Source organism: Myxine glutinosa, chromosome 7, assembly GCF_964187855.1.
Source record: "Myxine glutinosa chromosome 7, kmMyxGlut1.1, whole genome shotgun sequence".
NCBI classification, from domain to species: domain Eukaryota; kingdom Metazoa; phylum Chordata; class Myxini; order Myxiniformes; family Myxinidae; genus Myxine; species Myxine glutinosa.
Genome location: NC_136267.1, coordinates 65,791,690 through 65,811,781, shown reverse-complemented (window position 1 = coordinate 65,811,781; position 20,092 = coordinate 65,791,690). Strand labels below are relative to the sequence as shown.

The window sequence follows — 20,092 nt, the reverse complement described above, 5'->3', positions numbered from 1 at the left end:
CAGAGATGGTGCCAGCAGCATCAGCGGTTAGACCTTGGCGCAGTGGAACGAGGTCGCTTTCAGCGATGAGTCAAGGTTCTGTGTGGACAGTCCTGATGGGCGTGAGCGTGTCTGGAGAAGAACTGGCGAGCGATATGCCGATTGTTGCGTGCGTCAAGCCAACAGGTGGGGTGGCCCAAGTGTGATTTGCCAAGGTTTGGACAGGAATCGCTTGCCATGCAGTGACAATAGTCTGCTGCAATTCACGCACAGAGGTCGGCTGCTGGTCCACGTTGTCGATTTGACGCGTTAATTCTGCCCACAAGTTCTCTATCGGATTCATATCCGGGGACATGGCAGGCCACTCCATATGCTCTACACCGTGGTCAGCAAGAAAGTGTTGGATCATGCGAGCATGATGAGGCCGTGCATTGTCATCTTGGAAGACAAAGTTTCCTCGAAAGGCTGCATGAGCAAATGGAAGCAATGTTTCTTCCAGAATGACCCTGTACTTGAACTGGTTCAGGTTTCCATTCAGAACAACCAGGTCAGTTTTGCCCCCTGCATGAAAAGCAGCCCAAACGGTCACCCCACCACCTCCAGCTCGGACTCTTGGCACTATACAATCTTCGTTGTGGGCTTCATGCACTTGTCTGCGCACTCGGACGCGGCCATCTTGACGATAGACCAGAAATCTAGACTCGTCACTGAAGGTCACGTGGATTCCAGTGTCCTGGCTGCCATTGACGGTGCTCTCTGGCCCACTGCAATCAGCGCTGGTGGTGTTGTCTGGTCAGGCGTGGCTTTCTCAGGGGACGCCTGGCACGATAGCCTGCTTGAACCAGTCGTTGGTTGGCTAGCCTCCTGGATACAGGCACATTTGTCAGTTGCTGCCACTCAGCCCTAAGCCGATTAGCTGACTTGGTACAGCCATTGCAGACTACCCGGTGCAGCTGGCGATCATCTCTCCTTGTGGTTCTGCGTGGACGTCCTGGCCTCGGTATTGGAGTAGGGACACCCCTCTGAGCATTTCGTTTCAGGATCTTTGACACCTGACCTTGAGTGATGCCATACTGCCGAGCAATAGCACGCTGTTTCATGCCAGAATTTCGTAAATCCACCACTCCATGACAAACAGCATTGTCAAGTTGATGGACCATCTCCAGAGGAAGCGGCAATAACTTTTGTAGACGTGCAGCCGTTGTTTTCCACTAGTACAGAACGCAACAACCCTTATTGGGGGGAGGGGAGGGGAAGGGGGGAGGGGGAGGGGAGGGGAGAAGGGGAGAAGGTGAGGGGGTAGGGGGGAGGGGGAGGGGGAGGGGGGGAGGGGAGGGGAGGGGGGAGTCAAGTCGGAAGTCATTGTCGTCAATTGAATGTCGCATTTATTTTTTTATTCCCTGTCAAATGGCATTGGTCCCGCATTCCGAACCCGGAAGTCGGACGTCATTGTCGTCAAATAAATGTTTCACTCTGTCACATGCCGGTTTGGTCCCATGTCAATCGGATGAAGTTGAAAAATTAACGTTACGAAGTTTCTCTGGGAAGTACTGATTCCGAATCTGAAGTTGAAAAATTAACGTTCTGAAATACGCTGATGACGTCATAATTTTAAAAACGCGAATTTTTTTTTAAATTTTAAGGTGTGCTGTCGTTGCTCTGAGACGTACTAATTCGAATATGCCTATTGGTTTTGCTCTGTGATGAGTAGTTCTCGAGTTATAAGAGGACAAACAAACAAACAAACATACGTTACTGCTATATATATATATATGTATATGTGTATATATGTATATATATATATGTATATATATATATATGTATATATATATATGTGTATATATGTATATGTGTATATATATGTATATATATATATATATATGTATAATTGTATATATATGTATATATATATATATATATGTATAATTGTATATATATATATATATATATGTATATATATATGTATATATATATATATGTGTATATATATATATATATATTGTGTATATATATATATGTATATATATATATATGTGTATATGTGTATATGTATATATATATATATACATATATACACATATACATATATATATATATATATATATGTATATATATATGTATATATGTATATATGTATATATATATGTATATATGTATATATATATGTATATATATATATATATATATGTATATATATATATGTATATATATATATGTATATATGTATATATATATATATATATATATTGTTACAGATACGACTTTGATGTTAAAGTGGGCCGAGCGGAATGGCCGTCGTGTCCGCACAAATTACCACAAATTACCCGACTATACTCGACGTTGACGAGCCGCGCTATGCTGGCTCAATAGGAAAGAGAAGACACCCGGCTGGGTTATAATGACACAATACGACACCAGGGGTTCAGTTCTCAAGTATATTCGTACGGAAAAAGGTTAGATTACAACTACAAGAGGGACAGCATAGGAAGACAGGCACTTAGACACACTCTTATATTAACCCTAGACAGACCACAGATAAACGGGACAACGCTGACTCACACGGGATTTGATGGCAAGGAAAGCGGCAGTCGATGGCTCAGGTGCACCTGGCTCAGGGACAGAATCACGTACGGTGGTGTCCAGCAGATGCGGGGAGGTCGCTCAGCGCTCTGTGGGTCGCGACTTTGGTGGAGATGCCGGGGAGGTCGCTCAGCGCTCGGGAGGGTGGCGTCTTGTCCTTCCAAGCTCGGGGCGCATCTCACGTCACATCCGGCGCGGGGCCGCGTATATCCGGCGGGGAGTGACACGCCCTCGGCTCGTTAGCGCCGCCCCCAGATGGCATCGGCCCCATGGCTTCTCATTGGGTGCGGGGGTTACCGGCTCCGCCCTTGACGAGGGGCCGACAGGGAGCCCCCTTCGTGGTAACCCCGTGGAGCGCGTGGTCAATGGTGGCTAACCGAGCCGGAAGGAGGACGCCCACTCCCCATGCCGTCACCGCGCCGCCCCCCCCTCTTTTGTTGTTGTTGTTGTAGTTGGCGCTTCTTCATGGGGAAAAGATGCGGAGAGGTATGGGGAGGTCCTAAACTTCCTAACAGGTGCCATATAATCACATTCTGGTGCAACGAAGAGTCATAATTAATGGAAACAAGTCCTTAACTGACATAGATTAAGAATAACTAGCAAGATGTCTATAATTGTCTACGTGTGGTGCGGGGGGACCTGGGCACGACATTTAATGGGGGGATGAAGGGGAAGATCGGCTCTAATGGGTGTTGTTTACAGACAATGGGACTAGGGAATGGGGTAAGGGAGAGTTGGGGAGTATCGGAGAAAATAGGGGAATATTTACAAGCGGATATGGAGGCCAAATTCCATATTCGCAACATTGCACCCTTCTCTACCCTCGGGGCGTCCCGACCCGGATAAATTTTTACCTACTTTAGTGTGGCACGCAATGTAGTTCCCTCTACTATTAACTCTACCCTGAGTGCGACAGTTTTACAGATATTCACAAATGAGTAAATATGTCCCCCTGCGACGTTGCAACCCTTCTCCTCACAGAAACACACCCACAGGATACCGAATCCGGAAAGAATTCTCAAACTAAACATACAGCCGGTAGGGAGCATTATTTACAAGACTACGCTGATATTTACACTACGATCCAGGACCTGTCTTTGGAGGAACACATGCAGATGTTATGCATAGAGAGAGCGCGCTTGCCAACATCGATACACCAACCCACGAGTGCTCTGTGGCCGACGGCCTTTAATAACGTGCAGAGCACCCTTTCCCGAGCATCAACAGCACCACCCCACCACCAATCGGTGCAGTCACCATTGTTCATTGGAATCAAAAATAACTTCAACAACCCCTAACCCTGCAGGTGTCTCTTGCTCTTCTTGTGGTGCACTTGGTGTTAATTATTAGTGGTTCACCCTGTATGGCATAGGTGCCGACGTTGACCCATAGGTCCATCCCCGGGTGGTGCTTGGCCGCAAAAGAGCTGCGGTCCATTGTGGGTGGCCACAAAACATTGCGGTCCATATGGTGTATCGATCCAGGCAGCCAACAGCGAAAGTGCAGGCCCACAACTGCGTAGCCAGCACCTCTCTCTCCTCTCTCTCTACCCCAAAGCCAGATCCTCGGAGGTGGGAGACAAAAACAAGACAAGTGAGCAAGGTGGTAAGGGCGCAAAAGTGCACGCAATGCAAGGTGATGCACACTGGGGGGCACATGGGAACCAGGTGAGACAGGTACGTTCCTACCGTACGCCCCCCCCACCAGGTAACCTACATGGCCCCTCCCTTACCCCTTACTGTATCAACAAAACACAACACTACCCATAAACATCTACTTTACAAATCCACAAACATCCCTACTGTCTTCCCCGTTCCTCCCATATACCAAATTCGTCTTCTCTCCCTCCTAACCAATCAAATTTGCCATTTTCAACTCTCATCAAAATTTGCCATTTTCAACTCAACATCAAAATTGCCATCACCAATTCATCATCAGTCCCTCCTAGGGAGGGAGAGATGGAATCACCCCAATGTCTCATCCACGTCGTGATGCGTCTCACAAATCCAACAGCAATTCTCATTTCTGCAACACAAACAAAGAAAACACAGGTGTGGAGTCATCATCATCACCACAGGTAAGTGGCTGCGTATGGTGCGACAGGTTCATCAATCCTAACTATCTCCTAAATGACTTTAACAACTTTACACTACCCGGGGTCTTCCTCCGGCCAAACCATTGGCCCTCTTACACTATGGGTTCTAAAAACCAATTCCCATTGGCCAAACTGTGGTGCTCTTCAATTTGGGGTCTCACTCCCCCGATTCATCTCCCGGTGCCCTCGTACAATTTCTGGGGCTGCGACGTGTACCTCTCCCAGTGGGTCTACCCACCTGCACACCTCCACCACTGCAGTTGCCTCCGAGCTTACCTGCTCCTTACCCTAACCTAACTACCAGGGAAGGCCCTCTGGCTCTCTCCCCACTCCGTGCCCTCTCTGGCACTGGGCTGCCCGATCCACACCCGGGATCCTCAGGCACCCACTCACAACTACCGGCTCCCAGAGCCCACCTGCGGCCTCACCTGGCCGACATCCTCACAGTGGTGGAGTGCCCAACCAACTACACACACTAACAGGCTACACGCCCCGCCATTTCCACAACACTAATGCACCCATTCACAACACCATTCTGCAACCGCACCACAAATGCCAATATCCAACCACAACTTACCTATACCCTCTACCTAACACTTACACTACCCCGCCCCGGGTATTCGTGAAAGGGGTCCACTCTTCCCCCATCCACACCTTCGCACCATGCACACCACTCCGTACCACTCACTCCAACTCTCTCCACACACCTGTACCTGCACACCTGTGCTCTCACACCTGGTGCCACCTGCACCCTTCTCTCCCCCAAGCGCATTCGCGCTGATCCACACACTCACTACTCATACACTGCTCCACACACCTGTCCAGTTGCACACCTGTGCAATCACACCTGTTCAATTCTCACAAACACGGCATCATCTCAGCTAACTACTCCCTTCTGAAACTTGCGCTTCCCAGTCGTCCCTTTAAACTATTGCGCTCCCTCGTCATTATAATCCACACTAATCTACCTGCGTCCCTACTACAGGTATCAGTCACTAACTAAACTTAACGTCACCTAATGTCAATCCTCGCTAGATCCCTACACACCATATCCTAACCCACCCGGGCTAGTTTTCACTGCCATACACCCCATAAGCTATTGCTCCTTTGCCCCACCATGGGAAGGGTGGCAGATTTGCCATCCCACCCCATCGGGGGTCTCTCACTACCAATTTTGCACATCAAATTTCAACAAATCAAAAATTTGCCAATCACTGCCCATCATCTGCCAATCACTACTGCCAATCCCTTGCCAATCATCAAATTTTGTTTTTCTCTAATTTTGGGTCCAAAACACTAACCTCATCACCCAGTCGACTCACTAATACCTCTCGGTGCGCCACTCCCTGTCCAAAGCCCGGCTTCGTGAAGCCAAGCAATGGATGCTGGTTGTTTTGTGCCAGCGGCTGGATGCGTCCAGCACTCGGTGCAGGGAAGGAGGTTTACCCGGGCCGAGATCCCACGCACCATCTCGGCACGGAGCCATCCAATGCCCCGATCTCGACCTGCCGGCACGTCTCACCAAAAAGTGGTCGCCATGACGACCCTTTCTATCGGGCTGCCAGCTCCGCCTAGTGGAGCCTGGACGCGGCCGTTCAAAGCGAGGCCCGGCACGCACCGAGGGCCTGCTTCGGCTAAAAGTCGCTCTAACCTCTAACCCGGTTAATGTCGATGCTTCACCTGCATGCTTACACCCCGCAGCCCGTTCCTTGCTCACACATCCAGCCGTTTCCATGCCCCTCGTACCTTTCCTTACACACCTCGGTACACCCATTCCACTCACAGCCTTGGTCACACACCTGACCACCGAACACTTTGGCACACACTCGTTGGTAGCACACCTCACCAATACACCGCTTCGCGCCCCCTCCTCGGTCACCTCCTCTGTGACAATCACAGGTGTGCCCTCATTCGCACACCCAACCACGTGCCTCACCACCAACTCCAGCGTGCATTCCCACTCACGCTCTACCATTCCAGGTGTGCATCCTTCCATCCCAGGTGTACATCCTCGCTCACCTGTCACAACTAACTCACGCTCCATGTCACTCTCACTACTTTCACCTCCACTCGTGACAACGCACTCACCCTTACTCTTGACAGCACACTCTTTCCCCATGCACCTGTCCGTCACACACCTTTCTCGCGCACACTCTCCCGTTACACCCTCCGTAACACTCACCACAGGTGGACACTCTTCCTTACTTCTGACAGCGCACTCTTTCCTCATGCACCTGTCCGTCACACACCTTTCTCGCGCACACTCTCCCGTTACACCCTCTGTAACACTCACCACAGGTGGACACTCTTCCTTACTTCTGACAGCGCACTCTTTCCTCATGCACCTGTCCGTCACACACCTTTCTCGCGCACACTCTTGCGCACACTCTCCCGTCACACCCTCTGTAACACTCACCACACCACGCTTCCATGTGCTCCCTCGCACACGCGCTACGACCGACTCACTCTCGCCAGCACACTCACTCCTTGGCACGCACTTTTTCCTCACACACCCCAGAGTCGGACTTTCTCGCACACCTCCTCTTTCGCACACCAGACCTGTCGCACACTTCACCAACGGCCTCTCACGAACACCCGGGTCCATCTCGACCCCCAAGCTTCTTAAATCCCCCGGCGCATCATACGCACGACCATATTGGTCACCACTTACACCGGGTCCTCTTCCTCTTCGCTTCTCCTCCATCACCTGCGAATCCCTCATCCGGTTAATGAGCACATCACGATCCAAACACAGACTTTGGACCAATTCTTTTATCTCCTCTTTTATCTCTTTGTTATCCCCTCTCCGTCGCTTCTTAATTTCGCTCACCCCTTCTTCCACTTCTTCTAATTTGTGCCTCACCTCTTTTATTCCCCGGTACGTCTCCTCAAGCTCGTCCTCCAAGGCTACCTTGACCGTTTCCAGGTGCGTCCTCACCTGCCGGTCCTTCGTCTCCATTACCTCTACCACCTCGTCCAACCTCGTTGTCAGTCCCTCACGTACCATCTGACATTCCCTCTTCGTCGCTACCAAGTCATCTTTTAGTTCTTTCTGTGTCGCCTTTAAACCTCCTAATACCGCAGTGTTCCTTTGAACCTGCTCCACTAACTCCGTCTGTCCCACCGTCAGCTGCTCCACCTCCTGCGTCAGGTCCTCTATGCCCCCTTGTAACTTTACAGTCCCCTTTCTCACCTCCTTTTCCATGTGCTCCTCACAGTGCCTCACCTCCTCGCGCACTCCTCCGACCTCCTCACTCACTCCTCTTCTGATCTCCTCTCCCATCTCTTGCATCTCCTGCCCAGATGCCACCCTCATCTGCTCCATTTCCTCCCTGTGAGCATCCAGTTTGGTTTCTACCCCCATTCTGACCCCCTCTATCTGCTGCTCCATTTGTTTAACTTCCCTTTCCGCTTGGTCCCTCATGTCCCTCAATTTGCCTTCCATACTGTTTTCTAACCCCTCTAACCCATTTTTCACTCCCTCTATCTGATTCTCCTGGGCAGCCATTCTATTTTCTACCCCCATTAACCCATTTTTCACTTCTTTTATCCCATTGTCTAACCCCTCAAAATTTTTGTCTAACTTCCCAATTTTCTTGTCTAACTCCTCAAAATTATTGTCTAACTTCCCAATTTTCTTGTCTAACTCCTCAAAATTATTGTCTAACTTCTCAATTTTCTTGTCTAACTCCTCAAAATTATTGTCTAACTTCTCACCGGTACCCCTCGCTTCGTCCCTCATTACCCCCAATTGCTCACTCCGAGCCCTCGCTTCGTCCCTCATTACCCCCATTTGGTTTCCCATTACCCCCATTTGGTTTCCCAAGTCATTCCTCAGGTCTTCACTTGTCTGGACCATGAGCGCCTTTATTTGTATAAAAAACAAGTTCAAATCCACCGGGGGCGCTGCCACGGTCGCTGGCGCGGTGATCAGCGAGGCGCCATTTTGCGCGCCCGCTTCTTCGTGCGTGACGGCGCTATTTTGCGAACCTGCCGCCCTCACTGCTTCGCTCTCCTCCTGTCCCTCATTTTGGTCCTGGATCGACCCTACCTCACTCTCCCCTACCGGACCCCAGCCGTCTTGATCCGCCATAGCGCGACTTGCAAAATTCGAGTTTCGTAAAACAAAACAAATTTCGGCCGCTCCAAATTTTGACCAAATTTTTTTTTTCCTCTATTCGTTTTTTTTTTCTTCAAAATTTGGTCGGGCCTCGAATCTCACTCCCGACACCAATTGTTACAGATACGACTTTGATGTTAAAGTGGGCCGAGCGGAATGGCCGTCGTGTCCGCACAAATTACCACAAATTACCCGACTATACTCGACGTTGACGAGCCGCGCTATGCTGGCTCAATAGGAAAGAGAAGACACCCGGCTGGGTTATAATGACACAATACGACACCAGGGGTTCAGTTCTCAAGTATATTCGTACGGAAAAAGGTTAGATTACAACTACAAGAGGGACAGCATAGGAAGACAGGCACTTAGACACACTCTTATATTAACCCTAGACAGACCACAGATAAACGGGACAACGCTGACTCACACGGGATTTGATGGCAAGGAAAGCGGCAGTCGATGGCTCAGGTGCACCTGGCTCAGGGACAGAATCACGTACGGTGGTGTCCAGCAGATGCGGGGAGGTCGCTCAGCGCTCGTGGGTCGCGACTTTGGTGGAGATGCCGGGGAGGTCGCTCAGCGCTCGGGAGGGTGGCGTCTTGTCCTTCCAAGCTCGGGGCGCATCTCACGTCACATCCGGCGCGGGGCCGCGTATATCCGGCGGGGAGTGACACGCCCTCGGCTCGTTAGCGCCGCCCCAGATGGCATCGGCCCATGGCTTCTCATTGGGTGCGGGGGGTTACCGGCTCCGCCCTTGACGAGGGGCCGACAGGGAGCCCCTTCGTGGTAACCCCGTGGAGCGCGTGGTCAATGGTGGCTAACCGAGCCGGAAGGAGGACGCCCACTCCCCATGCCGTCACCGCGCCGCCCCCCTCTTTTGTTGTTGTTGTTGTAGTTGGCGCTTCTTCATGGGGAAAAGATGCGGAGAGGTATGGGGAGGTCCTAAACTTCCTAACAGGTGCCATATAATCACATTCTGGTGCAACGAAGAGTCATAATTAATGGAAACAAGTCCTTAACTGACATAGATTAAGAATAACTAGCAAGATGTCCTATAATTGTCTACGTGTGGTGCGGGGGACCTGGGCACGACATTTAATGGGGGGATGAAGGGGAAGATCGGCTCTAATGGGTGTTGTTTACAGACAATGGGACTAGGGAATGGGGTAAGGGAGAGTTGGGGAGTATCGGAGAAAATAGGGGAATATTTACAAGCGGATATGGAGGCCAAATTCCATATTCGCAACAATATGTATATATATATATATATATATATATATGTATATATGTATATATATATATATATATATATATATATATATATATATATATATATATATATATATATATGTGTGTGTGTGTGTGTGTGTGTGTGTGTGTGTGTGTGTGTGTGTGTGTGTGTGTGTGTGTGTGTGTGTGTGTGTGTGTGTGTGTGTGTGTGTGTCACGCTACCAGATTCTTGTACCAGATGTTCAAATTATGGATTTCGAGTTATACCTGCAGCATTAAAGTACCAACCCTGTACCTTCATAAAATAGCAGGGTTGGTCAAATTGGGCAATTACAAATTCATTAAAACAAAAATTTAAATATTAATGTGTTCCCCAAAATGTCAAGTTTTTCAACTTTTCATGCCAGGAAATCTAGAAAATTTCGCAAAAAATACCAACCAGTAATTTACAATCAGAATCAATTTCTAGGGTTTAAAGGTTTTTTTCAAGCATGATGTTGGGCAAGTAAAGTAAATAAAAGTACCATAAGAGTTATTGGCCGAGTGCCAATTATTTTTTTAGCACCTTGCCAATATTCTGTATTTTTCACTTTTTTCCAAGCAAATAAGTTGTGACCAGCACAGATTTTAATTGGAATTTATGGGAAACAAACACGCACATGTTTCTTCTATTCCACTACTGCTGTATTTATTATGTACAGCATAATCTGCATTGAATCTTCAAGCATAATCTGCATTGCAACTGTACACAAATACTGTAAATCATCGCCCGCCATCTGTACGCTAGCCCAAGCTGTCATGCCAAAATATCAAGGCAAAATGACGAGTAGGCCTACATGTACAGAATTTTCTCACACATGTTTGGTGAAGCCCCATTTACAAGACGTATGTACACTAGGCTTGACTTATCCATGAAGGACAAGAAATGCATGTGGCATCATACTACTTACACTTGAAAACCCTACGGGATATTAAGTTGGCAGCCAGAAGTGTGATTCAAAGGTCAAGTCATTATCTTGTGAGCCTAATTCACAAAGTACATACAAGTACAGCATTTGTTCAGTAAACGATATTCTTTGTCCAGTATATGAATAAAATATCATGCACACTGGATGCACAGCACTGAGCAGCATGTACAGGTCTTATCAATTGCACAAACTATGATGACTGTCTCAATCATTATCAGTCACGTATCAGTATTATTCATTATCAGTATCATTAATCATTATCTAAACAAACACGTGTAGCGACTAGCGCGCCACCAGGCGACTGTTGCCGCAGAATCGCGGAAAATGACCTTCGAGTCAGAAGCAAAATCCAGGCTTCAACGGTCATAACAGGTAATGCCACTGTCATGGAACGAAAGATCGTATTTTTTCCGTCGATGGGTGAAATATAAGACGAAACTGTGTCCAATAAAGGTATATTTCCGGAGGTTTATTGCTGATAAACGATCAATCCGGAAGCGAAAACGGTGAAACACGCGGCGCCGCCTTTCAACGGCGTTTATACGCAGTAGATGTTTAGCGCATCTGGTACAAGAATCTGGTGGTCTGACACACATATATATATATATATATATATATATATATATATATATATATATATATCAGTCACTATGCGACCTTCATATCATCAGTGGAGAACCGCCAGCAAGGTGTCCCATACAGCTGCTGCTGCACCTTGCTGGGAGCGATAAGCACCGCCTGCCACGCAGTGACGTTATCTCTGGTATCCACTCATCATATGGAGTCGACCTGGTTGCAGTTGGGAGTTACTAATAATGGTATCTGTAATCTGGTTCTCCAACCTAATGAGCGGACAACATGACGTCATCGCCATGCACGTCCGCCTTGCCTGCAAAGTTCCAGAGGAACCATCTAGCAGTGCGTCATTATGGATTATAAATACAGATACTGTCAAGTGCATGCAAAACTCACAGTTACCGACCTGGTTTCGCCCTTGTTGGGGCTTCATCAGGGCAACGCAGTGAGGCTTTCCATACACTTGTAACTCTGTGACCCTTTCGGTTTTTATATCAGTCACTATGCGACCTTCATATCATCAGTGGAGAACCGCCAGCAAGGTGTCCCATACAGCTGCTGCTGCACCTTGCTGGGAGCGATAAGCACCGCCTGCCACGCAGTGACGTTATCTCTGGTATCCACTCATCATATGGAGTCGACCTGGTTGCGGTTGGGAGTTACTATGTATGGGACATGGGACACCTTGCTGGCGGTTCTCCACTGATGATATGAAGGTCGCATAGTGACTGATATAAAAACCGAAAGGGTCACAGAGTTACAAGTGTATGGAAAGCCTCACTGCGTTGCCCTGATGAAGCCCCAACAAGGGCGAAACCAGGTCGGTAACTGTGAGTTTTGCATGCACTTGTGACAGTATCTGTATTTATAATCCATAATGACGCACTGCTAGATGGTTCCTCTGGAACTTTGCAGGCAAGGCGGACGTGCATGGCGATGACGTCATGTTGTCCGCTCATTAGGTTGGAGAACCAGATTACAGATACCATTATATATATATATATAGTTTTATATAGTTTTATATATATATATATATATATAGTTTTATATATATATATATATAGTTTTATATATATATATATATATATATATATATATATATATATATATATATATATATACATACATATACATACATACATACATACATACATACACACATACACACACACATATATATATTTATACTACTTTGCAGAAAAAAAAAAGAAAAAAGGCTTTGCAAGGAAAATGTTGTTAGGTCTTGGCAGCTATATTTGATGCACAAATGGTATGTTGTTCACAAACATATAAATCGTTATTGTGGACATTCTGCAGATGGATGAGCAAGTTCACAGAATCCAGATATCTGGTCTGGACCGTGAGGAAAAAGCAGCACTCATGTTGGAGATTATCAAACTCAACGGCATCTACTTGAACAACAAAGTACTTGAGATGATGTTTTATTTTGTTCTTTATTGAATTGCCCTTGCAGTGACCTTAAAGATTTTCCATCAGATAACTTGATACAGTGCTTAATAAATCATAACTGTAAAAAAGCTTGCAAATAATATTAATCAGGCATGCTTAATTTTCCACCAATTGTTGGGTTTCAGTTTGTTTATATTTTTATGTGTGTGGAAATGTCAAATTACATGCTTATTTTTCTTTTCCAGTCCGAGATGTCTTGGCTGTTTAATGTACCGATACTTTCAGAAATAATATCATTACTTTACATTCATTGCTAATAATTGGTTGCATTTTCACAAAGACTGAGTGCAATTACTGTACAAATAGAAATGTGTTAATTTGATCACCTGGATATGATTACCTTCCTCAAATCATTTGTGTATATTATGAAGTGTATACTCGAGTTAATTAACTTCAGTAAAAATAACGCAAGTATGAATCCAATTCTTATTTTCCTCTCTGTCTTCTCCCTCCTCTTTTTCCTCTTTTTCTCTTTTTCCCCTTTTTCCTCGTCTGACTCTTTTTCCTCATCTTACTCTTCTTACTCTTCTGCATTCTCGACTCGCCTGAAGGAAAATAATATGATATCTGTCTTTATTTCAGTGATTGTGTGAGTTTGCACACGTATCTACATTGATATAGATTGTTCATTTTCAGATCTAAAGTAAATTATATATGCTGGCGACACTCTGCAGTTAGAAGTTCTTTATGTAGGGTTTCTTTTTCATTATTGAATTTAGAACAAAGTTGTTTAACTTAATCATATCAAGGGAAGAATTCCCAGATTCTGTGTAACATTGAGTTTCAGCATCTTTTCAGTACTTCAAAAAAAATTTTTTCTCATAATTATGACGTCATGGGTCACGTGGTTCGGACGCCATCTTGGAAAAACGTCACACCTCTATATCCAAAACCAATCAATGGAAAAAGTTCAAGCAAGGCTCATTGTCAAGTTCTCCCCATGGGGAATAAGATAAGTTGATGATGTCATCGGTGTCTTCATTATGATGTCATGATTCGACAAGTACAACGCTTCATCCGATCAGTATGAAACTATTTTTCCTCCGCAAATGTTAGTCTGATGGACACGAAATTTGTACCATTGGAGCACCTCCTCCTATATAATTTATTAATGATAAGTATGATGTCATAGGTCACGTGGTACAGGCACCCTCTTGGAAAAATCGAAAAACGTTGCACCTCTATCTCTGGAAACACTCCATGGAACAAAATTAAAATATGGCTCATTGTCAAGTACTCCCCATGGGGAATAGGTGTTGTTAACGATGACGTCATTGGTACTGTAATTATGACGTCATAATTTGACAGGGACAACGCTTATTCTGATCAATTTGAAATTTATTGAGCGTAATCTACGCAACAATTATATTCGAGAATATAAATTCATGATGTAATCGCTCACGTGGTCTGGCAGCCATATTGGATCAAAGAAAAAAAAAACGTTCATTAAACAGAAGAGTTGGCTCGCACCAAGTTGACTGTGCAGGGTAAGTATTCCATGAATACCATCTTGTTCCATCTTTGCCTGTTTGGGTCTCCCCTGATGACTCCTATACAGTAGTCTGCCCTTTATTTCATTACATTTCCAACTGGCCAGTCTTGTCCTAGTTTGAGATGTGCTGCAAGGCCTGAGGTTATATTGTTTTTGGCCCTATCTCTCAATGGTGAAGAATCACTTAGGAAATTAAACAAGACCGAAAGTCTAACAGCGGTGTATCCGGGCTTGTTTGATACTTTAGTTCAAGAGGATAGTATGACCTGGGTGGAGATACCAGTTAGCAAATAATGTAAGTATTAATTTTTTTTTGAAGTAATCTAAGTCTCTAAGCTGTCTGTCACCATGGAAGGGAAGAGATTGCATTGAGACACTGGTTTATTCTATATGTTGGTCAGTTAGTCAACACTATCAAAGTAACCTCAGCGCCATCCCGACACACACCACCTTGTGTGTTACTGAATGAGGTGTTTTGCAGTGGCCGGAGTGCAAATCCTGCTACCAACCTTCTTGAGAGAGGACCTAGTGAGTTGGTACTCATTTTGCCAACCACGGAAGGATGACAGGCCGAGTCAACCCCACCTGGTGTTATTTCAACAGCTGACCAGGATCTAAACTCAGGACCCTCGGATCCCAAGCCCTCCACCTTAACCGCAAATGTTTGAAGAGGCCTTAATCAAAGTTTTAATTATATATAATCTAGGAGGGGCATGCACCTATTGTCATAATTTAAGTTTCCCCCAATCATCAAGCGTGATAATTTGCACCTGTATGATGTAATGTATGATTGTTCCCTCAAAGGTGTTGAAAGAATCATAACTGGCAAAGCCAAATGGCATTACATCTACCTTTCAGAAGAGTAATTGCCAGCTATAAAACTCACCCAATACGTAGGATAGATACGTGAGGGACATACATACATACGGAAAGACAAACGCTGTAAACACAGGAACCAAACATCTATGCCGTAAAAAATCTTTGTTTTAAATCACGAGTTTGCAAGTTCTAAAAGCCTCTTTTCGTGTTTGAAGAAGAGGAAGAAGTGCTATTATATGGTTTATTCACACAGCAGTTTGAATGGAAACATTTATTATTCTATGACAGTAGAAACCCTTTAGAAGGACACGTAATGAGCATACAAAATTATATATACAGCAGTGATATTTTGCGAAGCAATAGAAAAATAAATAAAACTACACTGGAGACCACAAACAACAACAACCACAGCCACGATAACAATCGAGTGTTCTAAAAGAACCTTATCTTCACGTGTTATACTTAATGTGTTTCACGTGTTTGTTTGTTTTTGACACTGAATGATAAACGTAAAGGTAGAGCATGCAGATTGTGATACATGACAGGTTCAACGATATGTCAGGCCTGAACAGCATGGGAATCAAAATGGCGGTGTGTGGAGTGAGCCGTTGTACCGCTGTAATGACACCACATCACCCCTGTCATGTGACCAGATTCACAAAAGCTCATATTATCTCATATTAAAGATAGCTCTGATTGGTGTATGTTTGAGGGGACATACATACATACATACATACATACATACATACATACATACATACAGGGTGTCCTAACACCTTAGCCCCCCCCCCCGCCCCCCCCTGCCCAGCCCAACGTAGGAGAGGTAGGGAGAAACCACGAATAGGGGAAAAAAGCTTTATTATTCGACATCTCATGTGCACAGTTTCAAAGCTTTGCTTCAATATTTGGTGTGCCCACCGCCCGCCGACAGAACTGCCTCCAAACGCGTGGGATAAGATTCCAAGAGAGACACAAACAAGTCACGATCGAACTCCATTTCTTCGAGGGCGTTAGTCAAAGCGGTGAGAAGCTCTTCCCTGGTGTTCTGGAGGCGTTGTTCAACTCTGTCCTTGAGTATCGCCCCCAAATGTTCACAGGCGTTGAGGTCAGGCGATGCTCCCGGCCACTCATCATTTCCGAAAAAATCGACCTTGTTCGCCTTCAGAAGATTCTGAGTCGCCAGTGTGCTCATGCACGGGGCTCTGTCGTGCAGAAACGTGGTCTCCTCGATGCTGAGGACATTTTCTGGGTTCCGTAAGACCGGAATAACATGGCGGGTCAGCACAACGTCTCGTAGGTATTTGCCGTCCCATGATTGTCCTTGTCTTTGATGACCCACATCAGCCTTTTCGCTGTGAACATCAAGAAGATGCCAACGCACCGTGCTGTCTTCGATTTCTCTCGAATCTTGAGTTCTTGTGGAATGTCATCATTGTGAAGAGCCCAAATTCTGTCGTTCAGGAAGTCGGGACGTCGAGCCTCATAAATGAAAAATTCATCAGAAGGGGCCAGGAAAAGAAAATCATCAGAGGTCCACTCGCTCAAAAATCACAAAACCACATTCGATCCTCGACGTTCTTCTCCGTCAGCTTCGGTGCTGGAATTTGGTGAAAAGCCTTTGCGCCAATGGACTGAAGGAACCTGTGGATACTTGATAAGCTCTTCTTCTTCCCTCGAACCCGTTCAATCTCCTTTTGGAGCCCTCGAATGCTTTTCTTCTCCTTGGTAAGCGACTCAATGATGATATCCCTGCTTTCCTGAGACAAACATTGTGCTGTCTGTTCGGGCCTGCTGTCCATCTCGCAATCGAAGAGATCACGGTTCCAATTGCGTTTGACAAAGTCCTCAGACCTGTTCGGGTACTTGGCAATCCAGGATCGGGATATGGTTCCAGGCGTCTGATCCCTGGCGACTCGGAACGTGATAGCCATGATGCGGAATATCCACCTTTTCTTCTCGGAATCACCCGACTACGACATCACTTCACAAAATCTGCAACAGAACAAGAAAGGCTCATTAGATCATTATGAAATTTGGTATTTGAGATGTCAAATGAATGATCCTTCCCGCGAAATGCCCGTCATTGTACAGTGGCAACCCAGTAGAGCTGGGCAGGGGGGGGGGGGGGGGGGCGGGGCAAGGTGTTGGGACACCCTACATACATATATACGGACAGACATACACTGTTCTAGACGGCTTTACCCTATGGGCTACATCGTAAAAAAATTCTTGTATCCGGATTTGGATCCGAATCTTCACCAAAATCAAATCAATTCATCCTTGTCACACACAAATCATCAATTTCCAATCAATTTCAATCAAAATCAAATCAATCAGTTGATCAATCAAATCAATTTACCTGGTGTGTACCCCGGTTTAGAAGAGGTACACCGTATCCCTGCGTGTTGCAAGAGGCGACTAAAAGGGTTGGCGTCAGGAAGGCCATCCGGCCGTAAAAACATTGCCTCAAAAAGGGAACCATGACAATTACAATTACATATGGGCAGGGTACAGCCCGAAGTACCCCGTGGGGGACCTCACTCCCACTCTTCAAAACTCAAGTTGAGGAACCCGATCGAAGCAAGGGTGGAAATCACTCCATTTATGACGACGAAACGTCTGATGCCCCACGTGGAGATCGGTTTCTGAGGTTTGGGACATGGAATCTAGGGACAATGACAGGTAGATCAGGAGAAGTGGTGGAAGTATTGGTCAGAAGAAGAGTGGACATATGTTGTGTGCAGGAGACGAGATGGAAGGGAAGTGGTGTGAGAATGGTGAAGGGTAGGCAGGGACAGAAATACAAGTTTGTGTGGCAAGGGTGCCCGGAAGGCGTGCATGGTGTTGGTGTCCTGTTTTCTGAGGAGTTTGCAGACAGTGTGGTGAGTGTGACGAGAGTGAGTGAAAGGTTGATGATGGTGAAAATGATGATTGGAAAGCTCTTGGTGAACGTCATCTCGGGATATGCTCCGCAGGTCGGTCGGAGCGATGAAGAGAGGGACAAGTTCTGGTGTGCGATAGAGAAGCTGATGGAAAACGTGAAAGATGAGGAGAATGTTGTGGTAGGAGGAGACTAAAATGGACGTGGGAAGGAGTATGGATGGTTTTGAGGGAGTTCATGGGGGTTACGGATATGGTGTGAGGAATGGAGAAGGTGAAAGGATTTTGGAGTTTGCTGATGGAGCTGGTTTGTTGATTTGTAATACTCAGTTCCAGAAAGAGGATAATAAGCTTGTTACATACACAGGTGGGTCGACGACAACCGTTGACTACCTGATGGTGCGTAGGCGAGATCGGGGGCACCTCCGGGACACAAAGGTGATCTCGGGGGAGGAGGCTGTTTCACAGAACCACTTGTTTGTCTGCGGCATAAGGGTGAAAGGTGCGAGGAGAGCTCGGTGGGTGAAGTGCCAACCGAGAATGAAGGTGTGGTGGTTGAAAGAGGTGACAGTGAGGGAGGCATTAAAAGAGAGGCTGAGTATGGCAGAGGATGATGTGGTTGAGCTTGAAAGTAGTTGGATGTCAATTAAAGATAGTCTGTTGGGAGGCGTTGGTGAGGTATGTGGATGGACTAAAGGACCACCGAGGCACTTGGAAACACGGTGGTGGGATGATGAAGTTGGAAAGAGGATTGACGAGAAGAGGAAGAAGTTCATGGAGTGGCAGAAGGCGAAGGGTATGGGGGCAGAACATGAAATTTATAAGGCAGCCAAGAAGGCTGCAAAGAAAGAGGTAGCAAAGGCGCAGGAGGCATGTAGGAAAATGTTCGGCGAATGCTTGGATTCGGAAGAGGGTCAGAGAGCGGTGTTCATGATTGCAAAGCAGATAGCAAAAGAGAGGTGCGATGTGATGGGGTTGAGTTACTTGAAGGATGAAGTGGGACAAATTGTTGTGGACCCTGATGGAATTAAAGGAAGATGGAAGAGATATATGGAAATGCTGTTGAATGCAGTGAATGAATGGGACGGCAACATCGAGAGTAACCCAGTTTTAGGAGCGGCAGAGAAGATAACTGAGAAGGAAGTTGAGGAAGCGATAAAAGCAATGAAGAGTCGAAAAGCAGCAGGGCCGACGGGAGTTGTGGGAGATATGTTGAAGGCAGCGGGAAGTTGGGGTGTGAAGAGAATGACAGAGATCTGTAATCTGGTGGTGAAAGAAGGCCGCATTCCAGTGGATTGGGAACTGAGTACCCTCGTCCCTCTATACAAGGGGAAAGGTGACCCTCTGGACTGTGGCTCGTATCCAGCGATAAAGTTATTGGAGCATGGAATGAAGGTATTGGAAAGGGTGTTGGAGAGGAGGATAAGGAAGAAAGTGAAGATCGACAAAATGCAGTTTGGATTTATGCCAGGAAGAGGAACGACAGACTCGCTTTTTATTGTAAGGCAGTTGCAGGAGAAGTACACGGAGAAGAGGAAGAAGTTGTTTCTTGGGTTTGTTGATCTGGAGAAAGCATTCGATAGGGTTCCACGTGAAGTAGTGACATGGGCATTGAGGAAGTAAGGAGTGGAGTAATGGTTCATCAGAGTAGTAATGGCAGTGTACGCGAGAGCGCGCACAGCTGTAAGGACGAAGGACAGGAACAGTGGTGAGTTTGAGGTGAAGGTGGGAGTGCATCAGGGGTCGGTACTAAGTCCACTACTATTTGTTGCTGTGATAGAGGTGCTGGCTCGGAATGTAAAGGAGGGTTTACCGTGGGAGTTGTTGTAAACAGATGATCTGGTGTTGATTGCGGAACGTATGGATGGACTGAAGGTGAAGAT

General features: G+C 46.2%; 1 protein-coding gene across 4 annotated transcripts in view; it reads left to right on the top strand.

Annotated features, from left to right (window-relative positions):
• Positions 1-20,092, top strand: part of SLF1 (SMC5/6 complex localization factor 1) — a 168,011-nt gene that overhangs the window by 61,213 nt on the left and 86,706 nt on the right. For 3 of the 4 annotated variants that reach the window (XR_010985242.2, XM_068122487.2, XM_078781830.1), the window contains exon 3: positions 12,866-12,973. The exons of the other annotated variant lie outside the window; for it this stretch is intronic. Coding sequence is in view for 1 of the 3 variants with exons in the window: in XM_068122487.2 (XP_067978588.1) it covers positions 12,866-12,973 (108 nt within the window). In the remaining 2 variants the exon portion in view is untranslated. The remainder of the gene's footprint in view (positions 1-12,865; positions 12,974-20,092) is intronic. 4 annotated transcript variants of the gene reach the window in all.